Source organism: Sapajus apella, unplaced genomic scaffold (genome assembly GCF_009761245.1).
Source record: "Sapajus apella isolate SASKATOON/1434 unplaced genomic scaffold, GSC_monkey_1.0 scaffold5, whole genome shotgun sequence".
In the NCBI taxonomy this organism is placed as follows: Eukaryota; Metazoa; Chordata; class Mammalia; order Primates; family Cebidae; genus Sapajus; species Sapajus apella.
Genome location: NW_022436945.1, coordinates 15,006,931 through 15,025,479, shown reverse-complemented (window position 1 = coordinate 15,025,479; position 18,549 = coordinate 15,006,931). Strand labels below are relative to the sequence as shown.

The 18,549-nt window shown below is 41.8% G+C and overlaps 1 protein-coding gene and 1 pseudogene across 4 annotated transcripts in view; both read right to left on the bottom strand.

Moving 5' to 3' along the window:
* ANAPC4 (anaphase promoting complex subunit 4) overlaps positions 1-11,119 on the bottom strand; it is a 40,764-nt gene extending 29,645 nt beyond the window's left edge. For 2 of the 4 annotated variants that reach the window (XM_032273541.1, XM_032273545.1), the window contains exons 1-5: positions 10,980-11,118; positions 10,768-10,906; positions 7,904-8,009; positions 5,299-5,431; positions 102-176 (exon numbers count right to left, since the gene is read on the bottom strand). In XM_032273541.1, the coding sequence (XP_032129432.1) occupies positions 102-176; positions 5,299-5,431; positions 7,904-8,009; positions 10,768-10,896 (443 nt within the window). In that variant the 5' untranslated portion in view covers positions 10,897-10,906; positions 10,980-11,118. Of the gene's footprint in view, positions 1-101; positions 177-1,062; positions 2,063-5,298; positions 5,432-7,903; positions 8,010-10,767; positions 10,907-10,979 lie in introns of those variants that run through there. The other 2 variants (XM_032273554.1, XM_032273549.1) reach the window with 2 other exon arrangements.
* Positions 11,120-14,698: 3,579 nt separating this feature from the next.
* Positions 14,699-14,816, bottom strand: LOC116548825 (annotated as a pseudogene).
* Between the last annotated feature and the right edge of the window lie 3,733 nt (positions 14,817-18,549).

The following is an 18,549-nucleotide window of genomic DNA, read 5'->3' as shown; positions in this document are numbered from 1 at the left end:
AAAATACATTTTTTAAAATGTATCTGAAAATTGTTCCAGTGCTAAAAGCAGAAGAAAGAGAAATGTGCAAGATTAATTTCAAAGAAACCAGTGATACTTACTTTTTTGGCAGTGTAGGTAGTTTAGGTAAGAGAAGATTTGATTCATCCTCAGCATTATAAAATGACGTGAGAACACTAAAAAGGAAAGAATAAAAGCATTATAAAAACACCAAAGATTTTACTTCTCTTACCATTAAAAATGCTAATTTTTAAAAAAGATACCTAGAGTTTTACAACATTATCAAGTAAGTAGATGCCACAAATACTATACAGCTGTAATCAGTATAACAGTCCCAAATGAGAAATTGAAAAGTAGGAATTTCTTTGTTATTTTAGGGGAAAAAAAAAATCCCGCACACACTTAGAGAAATGAATATTAATAAACACTTTTCTTAGCATATGAAGTGCATTCATACGTACTCAGACATTGAGAATTTATGATTTCTTAACTCTCATTTAAGAACTCACACTAAACATATGACTACTAGAGTAATTTTAAAGAACAATGCAATTACCCTATCTTTTCGTTTTTTGAGACAGGGTCTCACTCTGTCACCCAGACCAGAGTGCAGTGGTGTTATCATGGTTCACTGCAGCCTCCACTTCCTGGGCTAAGGCCAACCTACTGCCTCTACCTCCTAAGGAGCTGGGACTATAGGTGCAACCCACCACACCCAGCTAATATTTTTCATTTTCTTTTTTTGTAAAGATGGGGATCTTACTATGTTGCCCAGGTTGGTCTGAAACTCCTGGTCTCAGGCAATCCTCCTGCCTCAGCCTCCCAAAGTGCAGAATTGTAGGCATGAACCGCTGTGCACAGCCTACTGTATGATTTAATTATTGGTTCTATGACTTATATACACTTGAGGATTTGACAATCCAAAGGTATATGAGACTACACCATGCATTTTGAAATAGTTTTATTTACTCCCTTTTCCTTCTCAATTCTAACTCCAAATAAGGTTGGAAATAAATGAGTGAGCAAGTAAAACATGGTGATTTAACAAGTATTTTTTCCTACCTTAACAAAAAGTAGCTGTCTTGAGAGACCCTGGAATCTCCAGATAACATTTCTAAACTGTTAGTAGAAAGCATATTGGAAATACGCATGGCAGATAGCTGGGCTGGAATAGGAATTACACGGTACGCTCTGATCCTTCTACAAATTCACATAACCATTTGTAATCCTTCATTATCTAATGATGGATTTGTCACTCTGGTTTATCTACAGTGAATTTCAAACCCCAGGCCAAGCCCCTGTCATCTAATTATTTCAGGCCTCCCTTAGGAAAACTGTCAACTAATATTCAGAATTTACAAATCCATTAGATATTAATTTAGTGTAACTTAATTAGAAAGGAAAAGCTAATAGAAAAAAGTATATTGCCCCAAAAAAGAAAAACAATTTTTGTTTTCAGTACTAGCCAAACCCACTGCTTCCTCCAGCCTTCTTCACTGCAACCCTGGTGTATTACTTGACTATTCAGACTAAGGCAGAATTGTTTTTATGAAACAAGGAAAGTATCAGGACCATGGACAAAGAAAAAAACCTGTCCAGCATCAGAACAGAATGTCCAACTCAGCACTTTTCGTACACTAAGAATATTTACTGAGGCACAAAACAAAGTTCCAGGTGATATAAATGGTGAAATGGAAATTAATATATTAATTAATATAATTTTAAAATTACTGATTGGCAAATGGAGATTGTTTTCCATTTCACCATTTATCTCATCTGGAGCTTTGTTTTTTCCGTCTCAGTAACTATTTTAGGAATATGAAATGACCAGAAAGAAGAGAAAATTCTTAGTTGTTCGGTATTACCACTCCAGTAAGAAAATACAGGCATATCTCCTTCAACTGTGCTTCCCTCTATCCTGCTTCCCAGATACTGCATTTTTCACAAAAGTTTGTGGCAACCCTGTGTCAAGCAAGTCCATCAGCCAAGCCAGTCTACTGGAGTCCTTTTCCCAGAAACCGTGTGCTCACATCGTGCCTCTGTGTCACATTTTGAAATATTTGCAATATTTCAAACTTTTTCATTGTTACAGTATCTGTTACAGTGATTTGAGATCAGTTATCTTTGATGTTACCATTGTAAATGTTTTGAGGGTGCCACAAACCATGGCCATATAAAATGGTGAGCTATGGCTAGTGTGGTGGCTCACGCCTGTAATCCCGGCGTTGGGAAGCTGAGGTGGGTGAATCACTTGAGGAGAGGAATTCGAGACCAGCCTGGCCAACATGGTGAATCCCTGTCTCTACTAAAAATATAAAAATTAGCCAGGCGTGGTGATGCACACCTATAATTCCAGCTACTTGGGAGGCTGAGGAAGGAGAATCACTTGAACCCTGTAGGCAGAAGCTGCAGTGAGCCGAGACTGCACCACTGCACTGAACTCTGACCTGGGTGACAGAATGAAACTGTGTCTCAAAAAACAAATAAAGCCAGGTGCAGTGGCTCATGCCTCTAATCCCAGCACTTTGGGAGGCCAAGTTGGGCAGATCACCTGAGGTCGGGAGTTCCCGAGACCAGCCTGACCAACATGGAGAAACCCCATCTCTACTAAAAATACAAAATTAGCTGGGTGTGGTGGCACACGTCTGTAATCCCAGCTACTTGGGAGGCTGAAGCAGGAGAATCTCTTGAATCCAGGGAGGGGAGGTTGCGGTGGGCTAAGATCCCGCTGTTGCGCTCCAGCCTGGACAAGAGCAAAACTCCATCTCAAAATAAATTAATTAAATTAAAATAAATAAAATTATTTTTAAATGGTGAGCTTCATGGATAAATGTGTATGTTCTGAGCGCTCTACTGACTGGTCATTCCCTTTCCCACTTCCTTGGCTCAGGCCTCCCTACTCCTTGAAACACAGCAATATTGAAACCAGGCCAGTTAGTATCCCTACAATGACCTCCAAGTGTTCAACTGTCTCACTTTAAATCAGCAGCTAGAAATGATTAGGCTTAGTGAGGAAGGCATGTCAAAAGCCAAGATTAGGCCAAAAGCTAGGCCTCTTTTGCCAGTCTGCAAGTTGTGAATGCAATGGAAAAGTTCTTAAAGGAAATTAAAAGTGCTGCTCCAGTGATTACACAAATAATAAGAACGTGAAACAGCCTTATTGCTGATATGGAGAAAGTTTTAGTGACCTGGACAGACGATCAAACCAGCCACAACATTCTGTTAAGCCAAAAACTAAGCCAGAGTAAGGCCCCAGCTCTCTTCAATTCTGTGAAAGTGCTGAGAGGAAGCTGCAACAAGATCCCGCTAAATCACTGATGAAGGTGGTTACACTAAACAACAGATTTTCAATGGAGAAGAAATGGCCTTTTATTGGAAGAAGATGCCACGGAGGATTATGTATACATATAAGCCAGTCAATATAGCACCATCTAGGACTTTCATAGCTAGAGAGGAGTCAATGCCTGGCTTCAAAGCTTCAAAAAATAAGCGGATTCTCTTATTCGGGGGTTAACATAGCTGGTAACTTTAAGTTGAATCCAAAACTCATTTACCATTCTGAAATCCTATGGCCCTTGAGAATTATGCTAAATCTATCCCCTCTGTGTTCTATAAATGGAACAAGAAAGGCTAGATGACAGCATATCTGTTTACAGCATAGTTCACTAAATGTTTCAATCCACTGCTGAGGCCTACTTGCTTCGAAAAAAGATTCCTTTGAAAATATTACTGCTCATTCATGACTGGTCACCCAAGAGCTCTGACAGAGATATATAAGATGTTGTTTTCATGCCTGTTAACACAAAAATCCATTCTGCATTACATGGGTCAAGCAGTAATTTCAACTGTCTTTTTTTTTTCTTTTTTTGAGACAGGTCACTCTGTCACCCAGGCTGAAGTGCAGTGGTCCAGTTACAGCTGACTGCAGCCTCAACCTCCTCAGGGTTAGGTGATCCTCCCACCTCAGCCTCCTGAGTAGCTGGGACTACAGCTACCACATCTGGCTAACATTTAAGAAAGGGTTTCACCATGTTGCCCAGGCTAGTACTGAACTCCTGGGCTCAAGTGATCTGCTCACCTTGGGCAGATCCCACTTTGGGATCTCCCTTCCAAAGTGCTGGGATTACAGGTATAAGCCACCATGCCTGGCCACCTTTCAAGTCTTATTATTTCAGAAAAACATTTCATAAAGCTAGAGCTGCCATAGATAGTGATCCCTCTGATGGATCTGGGTAAAGAAAATTGAGAACCTTCTAGAAAGGATTCATCATTCTGGATGCCATTAAGAACATTCATAATTCATGAGAAGAAGTCAAAATATCAACATTAACAGGAGTTTGGAAGAAGTTGATTCCAACTTCCATGGATGACTTTGAGGGATTCAAGAATTCACTGGAGGAAATGACTGCAGATGTGGTAGAAACAGCAAGAGAACTACAATTAGACATTGAGTCTGAAGGTGGGCCTGAATTGCTGCAATCTCATGACAAAACCTGAATGGATAAGGAGTGGCTTCTTAGGGATGAGCAAAGTGGTTGTTTAAGATGGAATTTAGTCCTGGTAAACATGCTATGAGTAATGTTGAAATGACAAAGGATTTAGAATATGCCATAAACTTGGTTGATAAAGCAGCAACAGGGTTGGAGACAGCTGACTCCAATTTTGAAACAAGTTCTACCTTGGGTAAAATGCTATCAAACAGCATCTCATGCCACAGAGAAATCTTTCATAAAAGAAAGAGTCAATTGATGCGACAAATTCCACTGCCGTTGATGTTAAGAAATTGCCACAGCCACCCTAACCTTCAGCTGCCACCACCCTGATCAGACAGCAGCCATCAACACCAAGGCAAGACCCTCCACTTTCAGTGAAATGACAGCTTACTAAAAGTTCAGATGAGCATTTGCACTTTTTAGTAATAGTAATAAAGTACATTTTAATTAAGGTACATACTTTTTTTTAGACACGTTACTGCACACTTAATGTACTATAGCATAGTATAAACATAACATTTATATGCACTGAGAAACCAAGAAATTCAAATGACTTGCTTTTATCGCAATGTTCACTTTATTGCAGTGGTCTGGAACAAAGCCCACAATATCTGAAGTATGCCTATAGATGTTTATCAGAAGGAAAAAAAATCTAGGAAACCATTAAAAAATTTCATCTTGCTAAAGTTAAACCAAAATTTAAATGCAATGCACATACACTCAATACTCAGATACTCCTAAGTTTCCATTTTAAACAATAAAAATCTCATGAATATCCTATGACTACATAAGTTTTTCGAATTACCTGCTTTCTACAGTCACTTCCATCCAATGCATACAGGAAACTGGAGCCTCCACGGAAAAAGAATGTAAGCTCTCAGGTTTTTCTACATCACACAGAACAATTTTCTTGGTATCAGCAAGAGCAAAGGCCAAAACTAAAACAAGAAAAAGCAATCAAAATAAATTAGTGTAGTATTTCAGAAAAATAAATGGGTATTTCACCTATTGCCCAGTTTTACTTTTAAGTGCATCTTAATCATGGCAATTTTTGACCTAAACATCCTTCAATATTTTAAAAACTGAAAAAAGATATATCTGCATATATTGTAGTTACGTTATCTTAGCTTATTTTCAAGTGCTTAAACTTTATAGGCGAGCTACTACTTTTTCATGTATCACACTTAAGATCTTACACATCAAAGATTCCAGACTAAAACCCTGTCGTCAAGCAGAAAATACAGAAGAGGCTTCAACAAATAAACAATTAAGCAGAAAATACAGAAGAGGCTTCGACAAATAAACAATTACATCCTAACACATGTCTAAAAGGTAAACAATAATTCCATCTGCTTTGTTCTTGGAAGGCTTTGTATTCCTCTTTTATGTTTCTAAACCATGGTGGTAAATGAGGCCATTGAACACAGATAAATCTTCCTTTGAGTGTGGTTAAATTTTCTAGTATGTTTTCTCTACACAAGTCAATATTTCTTCCTAACATGTATAATTTTAAGAATTTAAGAATTTCCAAAAAAAGGGCAGTGAGTTTCACTGCATATCACCATCACATACAACTTTGCCAGATGTGAACCAATCCCAGCCTTCCTTCTTAAAAACAATTTAAAACAAACTTGAAATGATCATTATGTAACAAAAAACATATTTTACTATCCAAAAACATGAGATTTTTAAAAATGAATACAACTACTTAAATATATTTTAATGCACACTGACTTAAATGATTTATCTTTGAGATTCCATGTTTTTGAATTATTTAGTGCAAGATCTCAAAACTTTACCTACAAAAGTCCTCTGAACTTACACATATTCTACATATGCTCCAAGCAAAATGACTACAGAACGAACATGGAATTTTTAAAACATTTCCAAAAATTCCATTTTGGGAGTTAATCTAAGGGAGCTACTGGCAAAGTTCTTCTCGGTGTTTAGAATGTTTACACAGCATTGCTTATAAAAGCCAAAAACTGAAAACCATCTAAATATCCACCAAGGGTAAATAGGTTTGGTAAATTACAATATATAAATATAATGGGTTAGTTTGCAGTCATTTAACATTAATGTGATAAATCTATCCACACTGACATGGGAAAGAGTGAGTGGGGGAAAAAAAAAAAGAAAAAGCTAAGCAACAAAATGGCATGTACCAAATGACCTTTTTTTTGATAAAACTACATATAGGTCTCTATAAGTATATACTTTATCAGGAAGTGTTGGAAAAGATGTTCACCAAAACAGAAACAATTGTCATCTCTAAGTGATTTGCTTTCAGGGAATTTTTAAGTACATATTTATATTTATCTATAGACAAAAATAAAGCAGTGAGGGCGAGGTGCAGAGGTTCACACTTCTAATCTCCATACTATAGTAGGTAGGTGAATCATTGAGGCCAGGAGTTCGAGACTAAGCTGGCCAAAACAGTGAAACCCTATCTCTACCAAAAAATACAAAAATTAACTGGGTATGATGGTGCACACCTGTAATCGCAGTTACTGCTTGAACCCGGGACGCAGAGGTTGCAGTGAACTGAGTTCACATCACTGCACTGCACTCCAGCCTGGGCTACAGAGTGAGACCCTGTTCCAAAAAAAAAAAAAAAAAAAAAGCAACAAGGAGCAAATATTTTACAAAAACAATTCATTTTTCTTAACGCACCAATAAAATGTTTAAGTACTTTACAGAAAAATTAAGCAAAGAACGCATATTTTACAAAAACAATTCACTTTTTTCTTAAAATACCCATGACACAGATGAACTTGAAGCTGTAGGATTTACAGCATTTTACTTCACTGATTATATGTATACAACAGTTCCAATAAGGACGGTCATTGTAAAAATATCACATGGAAGAGGAGAGTTCTGTCACCAGAGCCATAAAAGGCTAGGAGGGGACCAGAAGAAAGATCAGAGAGAAATAGAAGGTATGGAGTCAAAGCTCATAGTCCCCTTGGGGAGGCAAACATACATGCACCAAGGGAATACGAGCCACACATTTCGTGCTAAAATCCACTGTGAAAGAAAAAGGCCATGATGGCCTCAAACTGACTGACTGGAGAGTGGCAGGTGCTGCCTGGGCCAAAGAACACAGGCCAAGATGACAGCAGAAAGAACAAAACCAAAATATTTTGTACATTCCATCAGATTTCACTTCAGAGTTATCTTTGCCAAGAAACCAGATTTTATTTAAGAAATATCTTTGCCAAGAAACAAGATAGCAGAACTAATCTGAGTTCTATAAAAATATTTTAAGGCATGTTTTTTAAAAAAGGCCCCTAACTGGTATTTATAATTCTAATGTATACTAAGAACAATAAACCCTTCCTGAAAACAGACTTTCTTTACAGAATACTCGTTGTGAAAATAAAAACATATTTTTGTAATATTATCATTACGTTTGCCATCTGGTCTCCACGCCAGACAGGTCACTTCCTTTCCCGTATTTTCATTTGGTGGAAAACTCCAAACTCGATGAAAACTTGCAAGTCGATGAAGTAACACCTAAGACAAAGCAGATATAACAGCAGGAAATTTAAAAAAATCCATTTCCAAAATTAAAATATACCTAGATCCCTACTAAAAACTTTTTAAAAATTACTATCTCTCAAGCATAGTTATCAGAAAAATAGAAAAAGACAACAGTGTCTGAAAGAAAACAAAGTATTTTAAAATAAATGGGTGAAACAAGGTCTAATTCAACCCAGTACCTAATACATCTTCCCATCTTTTATGTCAACGGGAGACTTACCTTTTAGAAAGAAGAAGGCTGTCCAGGATGACAACCAAAAAAAGAAAAGAACACAAACATCACTAAAAAGGTAGCTAGCTGTAATATAGTCAAATAATACTAAGCTTGGAATTAGACCACTTGGCATCTAATTTCAGTTGTGTTACTCACTAGCCATGGATCTTAGCCAAATCACTTAACTATTCTAAATGTCCATTTCCACACCAGTAAATTCCCACCTTAGAAGGTCAAAATGTTGCCCAAGAGCTCTAAGACTGTTGCAGCTTCTATACAACCATTGACAGTAAGGAAGAAAAGTCCTCACAACTGCGCACGCTCCTAGAAGACACCTCTCAATCTCCATCGACTCCACACTCAGCTTCACCACCATGCCCTGCCTTACCTTACAGCACCCTTCACTCCTGGTAACATCATCTCTCCGACTTGACCCTCTCTTTTTTGAAACCATTCCTGCCATTCCTTACTTCTGAAACCCTTCCTCTGTGCTTTCTGCAGCTCAGAGTCAGATGTCATCATGAAATTAAAATCTTCATACTTTTATCAGAAATGTGCCTCTCACCAGAGGACATGGCTTCCTTGCAGCCTTCCTAGGTGGTGACCATTTTGTATCCCACAGACCCTGTACTGCTCCTCTTGGGCTAGGAGACGAAGCAGGTGTCTTCCTTGATGCTCAATGCCATTTCTTCTTTTCTTGAAAATCTCCTAACTTTGAATCACATGCAGTCAGACCATACCACCCACTCTCCCCTTAATTGCAGTCCTTTACAGACCCCTAGGCCATTCCTCTCATTCCTTGAAGATCTGCACACCTGGCTCGCTCATGCTTTCTAACAGCACACTCATCCTCATTTTTGGTGATTTCAAGAGCTGTATGTCCTGGCTTTTCGGCTGTCAACTACCTCACCTCCAGTGATCACATCTACTGCACTCAACCACTCCCAGGGTCACACCCCCAGCCTGGTCATTATCAACAACTGCAGGGCCACCAAAATCTCCATTTCAAATTTCCCACCTTCCATCCACCACCCCTCTTCCAGCTCATGTCTGCAACACTCAACTCCCATTCTTTGACCTCACCGGAATATACAGTCTATTGATTCTACCCTCTAGTCACTGTTCCTCCCCCTACACCTGCCCTCACTTACCTCCTTAACCAGGTTAGAACCCAAAGTTCATCAACACAATCACTCCCCTTGCACATAACTTCAACTCTTTCATCTTTCTCTTACTAAACAACAATACTGGTCAAACCCAACTGTACCTGCACCCACACAAACAGAACGGACGCAACCTCATTCAACCAGTGTCTCTCCAATAAGAACACTGATCTTGTGGTGCTCTTAACATTGACTGACAATCCTATTTAGGTTTCCCAAGTCGACCTGCCTTGTTAGCTTTTTCAGGCCTCTTCTTTCTCCTCACGCTTGCAATATTTTCTTCTCCATCTTCACTCACAGAAAATTCCCTTGCTTCTTCCTTCACTGAGAAATGGATTTAACAGTGCCCACTATCATGCCTACCCCTCTGATAGCACAGATGTGCCTCCTTTCTACCTTCCCTCCTACTTCTGTGGTTGTACCATCTGCTGTTCTCTAGAGCCACGACAGTTTCAAAGCATCCCGGCAGCAGAGGGAGACTAGATTTCATGGAGGGGCCCTGAAAAATTAGACATCATGGTCATGGTAGATAACATGGTGCTGTAGTCCGCAGGGTGCTAAGATTTCCTTACCACCTAGTTTTCAAACTTAACTCTACACAACTCTCACCTGGCCAGATAACGCTCAAGCCAGAGGCGGAAGGATGCACAGGTGAAGGTTTCCTTACAAAATGGCTGGCAAGTAATAATTCTCAGCAGAAAGCTGGGTACAACAGGTTTATACTCGATGAAGTTTAATGTGAACTAGAAATATTGACAAAACCCATGCACGTTCTGTCTGGAATCCAATGATGCATACCTTCCTTGTCCAATTTAAAGGTATTTTTTAGTGGAAGTTGGTTATCCAACCCGTAATATAAAACGTGGACAAGAGACTACAGATTCTTAAATATAGATTCTGGGTCAGCTACATGCATACAGTCTTGCAGTTAAAGTTCGAAAATAATTCTTCCTTCTGATATTAAAACTGTAAGCAAACTTAGGGCAGGCCCTGAATCTACCACTATGTCTAGCTCATGGGTGACACATCGTGGGCTTTTTAAAAAGTTCATTTAACTAATAAAGCGATGAGTGAAGACGACTTGGGGATGCAGGATTGCCTGACGGTGTTAAGCTGTGTGAAAACTGTTACTTTAGCCATAAAAGTATAGAAAATGGCAAAGACACCACCTTTCGCATATTACTTAAAGTTTACTGCCGTCCTGGGAGGCAGGGAAGGGGTAGCAGGTGGCCCGCCATGTCTGCAGAAGGGGAAACTGAGACTCCGGCCGCCTGCGGCCCGAATGAACAGGCTCGGTGTTTTTGGGCCCCCAGCGGGCAGACCCAGCCCAGGCGGGCTCCACCGGCTCACTTACCTCGCCCGCTGTGTTGGCCAAAGCAATGAGATCCCGCTTGGGAGACCAGACCAGGAAAATAATCTCCTGCGGGAGCTGCTTCTCTCCCACCACCCGGAAGGACGGGAAACAGGTCGGAAAACGCAACATGGGGAAGGCCCTGCAACGACACCCCAGTCAGAGGCCAGCAGGAGCTCCCGGCCCACCGCCAGGTGCCCCGACCGCAGCGGTACCTGCAAGAGTCCCCACCGGCGACCAACACTGCCCCAGCGGCCTCTCCCCTCCCTCTGCCGGCCGCGCGCCGCAGCCTCCAGACTGCCCCGCCCTGCCGCTGTCGCGCGCTCCAGGCACTTCCGGCTCCGGGACTGACTCGCGAGAGGAGAAGGCGGGGCGGGGCGGGCACCGGGCCTGGCGAGGCTGAGAGCCAGACGGGGCGGACTGGGACAAGGCGCGTGGGCGGGGCAGGGTGCAGCGAGGGGCGGAGCGAGGTAGGGGTAGAATGGGGCCCCTGGGAGGGGCACGGGGCAGCGAGGGGCGGAGCGAGGGGCGGAGCGAGGGGGAGGGTGGGGCACGTGGGCGGGGCAGGGAGTCCCGAGGGGAGCGGAGAGGGAGAAGCAGAGCGGTGGACTCAGCTGCAGGTGGGAGCGCTGGGCGCTGGGAAGTGGAAGGCCGCAGGCGGATTTTTTGGTAACGCGTGTGTGCCCGCGTGTGGGCACGCTTACATACCTTTCCAGTTTTCCCAGAAATTCGCTGCTGTGTTCGAAGAGAAGGTAGGGATGTAGGGGGAAGGCTTCAGTGACAATGGGGAAATGAAAATGAATACGAACTTTAGGTTCTGATCAGCTGGAGCCTCCTCTGACAGCCTCCAAACAAGTAGTTCTCATGTCAGTCCTGGTGGCTCAGTATAGAATTTTAAAAGTTCCCCTGTCCAAGCAGCACCCCAAACCAATTAAAAGAGAATTACCCCTGGATGGGCCCAGTATTTACTAAAACTCTGGGTGATTCCAATTTGAAGAGGGAAGAGGGACCTGCCCTAAAACCTCCCTAACAGGCAAATAATACTGTGACTGCTCATCCCATTTAACCCTCACAGCTTATTGGTAATTGCAGCCCCATCATAACGAATGAGGACTGTGGGCTCACACACGATTTCTTCTATAGCTTCTTGGGCATTTACTATGTGGAAGAACTGGGGCTACACGAATGCATGGGACGGGCTTTGCCCAAAAGGCTCACAGGCCCGTCTGGCAGTCTCGTAAATCAGAACTCATCTGATATTGCTTTATGTAAGACACATTTAAATGAGTCAACATGTTCAGATTTCCCACAGCTATGACCTCCCTGAGAGAAAGTGACAATGTCATCCTTGGGTTCTTAAAATCTGTTGGAAATAGATGTTCGGTGCTGCAAAGAAAAATTAGCACTGAGACAAAGGATTTTTCCGCAACGCAATTTTTACTTCCTGGACTGCAGGAAGGGTACTCTCACTAGCTGTCATGCCACGAGAATACAATGAAGAAAGGAAAATACACAAATTTATCCCTTATGCATTTGGGGTCATCCTTACTGCTGTGTCTGAGCTTCATTAGCTGGAGCCAGACCTCACAATCTAAACTAAAACCCGATTGGCTAACAACTTAAAACTTTTCTACACAGGTAAAAGCAATGGAGAGCTGGGATATGCCTGGTTCAGCACAGATATCTTGGTTAAAGTACAAGAACATAGAATATACTATTTGCATGTAAGCATGGCATGTCTAACAACTACATAGGATAGGGCTTAACAGAGTTATTAGCACACTTATTCTTTAATAAGCAAGGAAACTTTAAAAAGGACCTTTTCTACTCCCCACAGACCTATGGTAGAAAGCCATCTACTTTTCACTACCTTTCACTTATTCAATGGAGAAATAGGCCTCGGTGTGGATAACCCGCCGCATAGGCACCAAGGAAGGAGAGCTAAGCAAAATCCTGCCACAATTAAGATCTGAAGAATACCTCAGTTTATAGTGTTACTACTCAGTTATTTCTTTATATAATCCTCTATATATAATCATACATTTGTTCATAGAATGAGTGCCTAAAGAATATCTCACCACTCAGTTATTTCCATATATATATATATATATATCTATATATATATAGATAGATATATATGACTATATCTTAGTTCATAATCAGAGGAATGCCTGGAGTAGACACGGTACAGAGCATGAATTAAGGAATAAGCAGCTTATAGTCAGAGGAATGTCTGGAGCAGACAGTGCAGAGCGTGATTTAAGGGAAAACAGTTATACCAGGACAAGAATCCATGGCCCAGGCGGCAGCGTCCAGTATCATAAAGATACCCACTGTATGGCAGGCTTGGGGCAAGAGCCACTCCTCCTGATAAAGGAGTTGTAGGACCTTGCATCTTCTTGTGGAAGGCTGCCCTCAGACCGGCAATCCCTCGAGCATCTGAGGGCTGAAAACCCCTCTGGATAATCGTATCTTGGTGACTGTGAACTTTATTAGCTGTTGTTACTGTGCTGCCCAAAAAGCATCTTCCTACAGAACTCATTGGAATCTGCCAACAGATGGCGGTAACACTGACAGCTCTGTCACTGCTGTGTGACTTAAAGCATCCTCCTATAAATCTTAGAAGTAGCTTGCCCGTAGATAGATGTATTGCACACTGCACCCTCTTCACTGCGCACAGTCCACCTCCATGCCTCAGTGACCTAACGGGGGTGGACACCTTGCTGCACACTGTCCACCTCCTGGCCTAGGTGACCTAATGAGGATGGACCCCATGTTTTATTGCTCACGACCCTATCACTATCCTTAAAGATGATTCCAGTCACTGTCCTGCCCCCTAACCTATACACAATAAATACTGATGCTTCTGGACATTCGGGGCTTCACCTGACTCCGCTTATGGGTGGCGTGGCCCCCCTGAGCCCAGCTGCGTTTTCCTTGTACTTCTGTGTCCTGTCTCTTTATTTTTTGGATCCTGTACCTCAGCACAGCATAAGGGACACACCACGACCCGGTGGGGCCCTCAGCCCTACACTGCAGGACCTTTAACTTCCAACAAGCCCCCCCTCTTGACCTCTCACTGGATCTAGCCCCTGGGAAGTAGATGATGGAGGGAGATTAATTCATTCAGTTTCAAGTAACTGATTTGTGCCAGGCACTGTTCTTAACCCTTGACTTCCTCTCAGTGGCTTTGCAACCCTTGCCTTTGCCACAAACAACTTAGCATGTCCCCCCCAACTCTTCCAGAATCAACGTTTCTAAGGTGAAAACGCACTTGCCTTTGTTTTTCACAAATGCAATTTCAGGTGTTGTTTGGGGGCAGTTATAACGGATCATCTGGTGGGGGTCCAGTATCTATGCACTTTACATTCTTATGGAAATTGAATGTCCATTTTCCTTGAACTTACCTGACTACAAACACCCATACAACTCATGAAAATGGCTGTTCCCAGAGGCATAAATAGTGTACTGCAAAGGACAGAGTATGACCACCTGCACATGAAGTATTCACAGAATATGAATTTCCTAAGCCTTACAGCAAACGAAACAGCACAGGTGTGGGCAGGAAACAGCAGAGTTATATGCTGCTACAGACCAGGGATGTCCAACCTTTTGGCTTCCCACATGAGAATTGTCTTGGGCCACACATAAAATACACTAACACTAATGACAGTTGATGAGCTTAAAAAAAAAAAAATCACACAAAAATCTCCTAATGTTTTAAGAAAATTTGTGTTGAGCTGCATTCAAAGCTGTCCTGGGCTGCAGGCTGCGGGTTAGACAAGCTTGCTATAGCCCCCTCATATGTGTGGTAGGCAGTGGCGGCAGGGATCATTCCTGGAAATGATCCAAAGTAGCTGTAGACAAGAAATATTAACACAGTGTTTCCAGTCTTTTCCCCCTTTTTATTTTTATTTATTTATTTTTTAAATAAAGCCTATAGCACCCAGTATTCCCAGTGGTCTCCCATCCAAGTACTAACCAGGCCCGACCCTCCTTAGCTTCCGAAATCAGACAAGCTCAGGCGTGGTCAGGGTGGTATGGCTGCAGACTTCCAGCCTTTTCTCTTTCCCACTGCCCCGTAAAGATTTTTGCTTTACCTACTCCATTTGCCTCCCCCATCCTGATGAAAATACTACTTTGTCAAACTGGCTCATTTGTGCATTTGTGACACAGAATAAAGAGGAAAAGGGAAGAAGGCTCAGGGACCAGGCATCAGTGCATTTTAAGGAGGCAAAGGCAGGAGAAATAAATACTTAAGCATGTTCATTATAAGGTTATTAACAAAAGTGAAAAAAATGCAAACAACCTAGATGTCCCATCATAAATTTTTTAAAAAATATATCTATCCTGAAGAATACTACACAGACATAAATCAATGTTCACAATATACTTATGAAAAAGCATGAATCACAAAACAGTATGTACTTAAAATTCCATTTTTGTGAGGGAAATTTTAGCATGTGTCTGTATACCTATTTATGCAAGAACCTATCTTTGGAAGGGTAGACAGGGAAGTTGTAATAGTGGTTATCTCTGGGTAGTATCTCTGGGTGGTAGGGTAAGAGACACTTTTATTTTTCCTTGATTTACCTGGCTCATTATTAACTGTAAAGTTAACAGGCAGCAACATTTGTTTTCCTCTGTCTTCTTTACGCACGTAGAAAGTTTGGGCTGACCTCCTCTAGTGTTTTCCCACTCCTCCTCTCCACATTTGTAGATGTCAGAAACAATTGCTTGTTCCTCGGTGCCAAAAAGAAGAACTAGTGTTCAGAGAAAGATTTTCTCAGCAAGGCAATTTACTTCTATAGAAGCGTGCATCTCACCGATGGAGCAATGGCAAGAGCACACCTGAACAAGGGAGGGGAAGGGGTTTTTATCCCTGATGCAGGTATCCCCTACTGCTGTGTCATTCCCCCTTTGGCTAGGGTTGGACCACATAGTCTAAGCTAATTCCAACTGGCCATTTTAAAGGGAGGAGGGGTATGAGCCAGAGAGGTGGGGTGAGCAGTTTGGCAGAAAGGATGGTTATGGAACAGGTAACTAAAGGTGACTCACGTCAGAGCAGGTGACCAGGGGTGGCTCAGGTCAAAGCTGGTGACCAGGGGAACAGATATGGACTACTGATTAGAACTGGCAGGAAAGTTGTGTACTGAAACTGGAGGCAATGGGGTGAAGAGAACCAGGAAGTTAAACTTTAAAATGGAGAACAAAGAATAAGAGAGATGAACATACTGACATACTGATTCTTTGAAGAGAAACTTGGAGCTCAGTCTCTTTAACACAGATGAAGAAATTGGCCCATCTATTCAGGCCTACCATCTGAGAGATCACCAGCTGTTTCACCTCTTCTGGTCTCCAGTGGTATCAAGCAACTAAACCAGGGACCTTGTAACTTTCCTGCCAAAGAGAGTTGGGATAAAACTCAACCTTCAGAGCTCTGAGATCTTGTTCTATTTGTCTCATCTTGCTGAGTTAACACTTATACTAAATTGCCTGAAATCAGAAGGCAGAGATCTTATCTCCACTTTATTGCAATGACCTTCTTAGCTGACCCTCAAGTAATTTCAACCCAGGCCCTCATGGTCCATTTAAAATCACATCAAAGAGTAAAACTGGATTTTCCTTTAGATTTTGTGGAAGCTGTCCTACCTAGGCAGCTCTAAGTGTATCCACTTCTTACATAGCGTGGTTAGGGTGTGAGGCATAAAGCAGCATAATAAATGGCACTTCCATTCACTCCGTATTTAGAAGCACCTGCTACCCCGAAGGTGAAGAAATGTGTTAGCCTGGCTGCCTGCTTCCCATTAATTGAGGTCACAGGTGATGCAGCTGGTAATCTCTATCACCGTAGGTAAGGCACAGTTCTCGTGCCTAGTAAGCAAACACAATGTCCACAGGCACTGCCATCAGTGAGCTTCTAATCTGTACAGAGCTAAACAAGTATGTAAAGTCATTCTTATACAGGGCATGATTTAAGTGCCATAAAAGAAGTATAAAAACCACACACAGGCCAGGCACGGTGGCTCATGCCTGTAATCTCAGTACGTTGGGAGGCCAAGGCAGGTAAATCACCTGAGGTTAAGAGTTCGAGACCAGCCTGGCTAACATGGCAAAACACCATCTCTACTAAAACTACAAAAATGAGCAGGGTATGGTTATGCACACCTGTAATCCCAGCTACTCAGGAGTCTGAGGCAGGAGAATCGCTTGAACCTGAGAGGCAGGGGTTACAGTGAGCCGAGATCGTGCCATTGCACTCCAGCCTGGATGACAGAGAGACTCCCTTTAAAACAACAACACACAAACACACACATTTTTATTTCTCTGACAACAGATATACTACTACACTGGAGAGACAAACGGGGACATTGTGAATGCAGTGGCAGCAGACCAAGACACTTTGTAGGTTGCGATTTTATGTTTCAAGATTAGTCAAACTTCTCCCTAGTATTTTGCAGATTACTTTGAAGGGGCCTTGCAGATAAGGCTACTAATCTTCCTCACACAGCACATCCCCACCTTTAAAACCTCAGTGTCAGGGTGGTCCTCATATTGACTCTAAGTCCCTCCTGATATAAATCTGTTTCCTTTTTCAGTCCTTAGAAGAAACGTAAAAGAGCAGATCCAGTCCATATTTCAGGCATGCCTACCACTTCAAAACCTCTAGAAAATTCCATTCTTACATCAATTTTTTTTTTGAGATGAAGTTTCGCTCTTGTTGCCCAGGCTCGAGTGCAATGGCGCCATCTCAGCTGACCACAACGTCTGCCTCCCAGGTTCAAGAGATTCTTCTGCCTCAGCTTCCCGAGTAGCTGGGATTACAGGCATGCACCACCATGCCTGGCTAATATTGTATTTTTAGTATTTACGGCGTTTCTCCATGTTAGTCAGGCTGGTTTCGAACTCTAGACCTCAGGTGATCCACCCACCTCAGCTTCCCAAAGTGCTGGGTTTATCACTTTGGAAGGCATGAGCCACCGTGCCCGGCTACATCAAATTTTTATTGAGCACCAAGGCACAGGATACACAAGAGTGGATGAAATGGGTACTGACATTAAGAAACCTAAATCTTTGAGAGAAATAAAATCTGTACAAATAATCACAGAATATGTGAAAGTGCCTTAAATGTGGCATAGAACGCTAAGGGGCCAAAGAAGGTTTCAGCATCAGGGACATGTGGAAGATTCCCAAAAGTGAACGGACTGGCCACGTGGGGGGACATATTCTAAGCAGAAAGAACCGTATCGGAAGAATGGGGCGTACGGAGAAATAAACTAGTCTAGGAACTGGACTAATATAGGAAAAAACATGAAATCTAATCATTGAGAGCCTACAAAAAGACTTCGTAGCTCATTAAATTTCATGAGAAAGAAGAATGAAATTTAGCTGTAATTATTTACTAAAAGTGTCCTTTTAAAAGCTTAGAAAATGTTATCTGTCAGATTTTAGGGATTTTCTTCTATTGCTGTTTTGAGTAGGTATGTTAATATTCAAATATGCAGATTTCTATTAAGAACAAATGACCTCATCCCACTTCACATTCTATCTCCCAGGAATATATTTTTACAGACTACCAATTAGTTTATTCTCTGACAAAGGAACAGAGATTAAGTCCTTAAAATCAGTATGTATTGAATGTAAGTATAAAATCACCAAACTTCTTCTTTTTAACTTTCTAAGACAGTAACAAAGCTTTAAAGTACATTATTCCTGGTTGGGTGTGGTGGCTCATGCCTGTAATTTCAGCACTTTGGGAGGCCAAGGCGGACAGATCACCAGAGA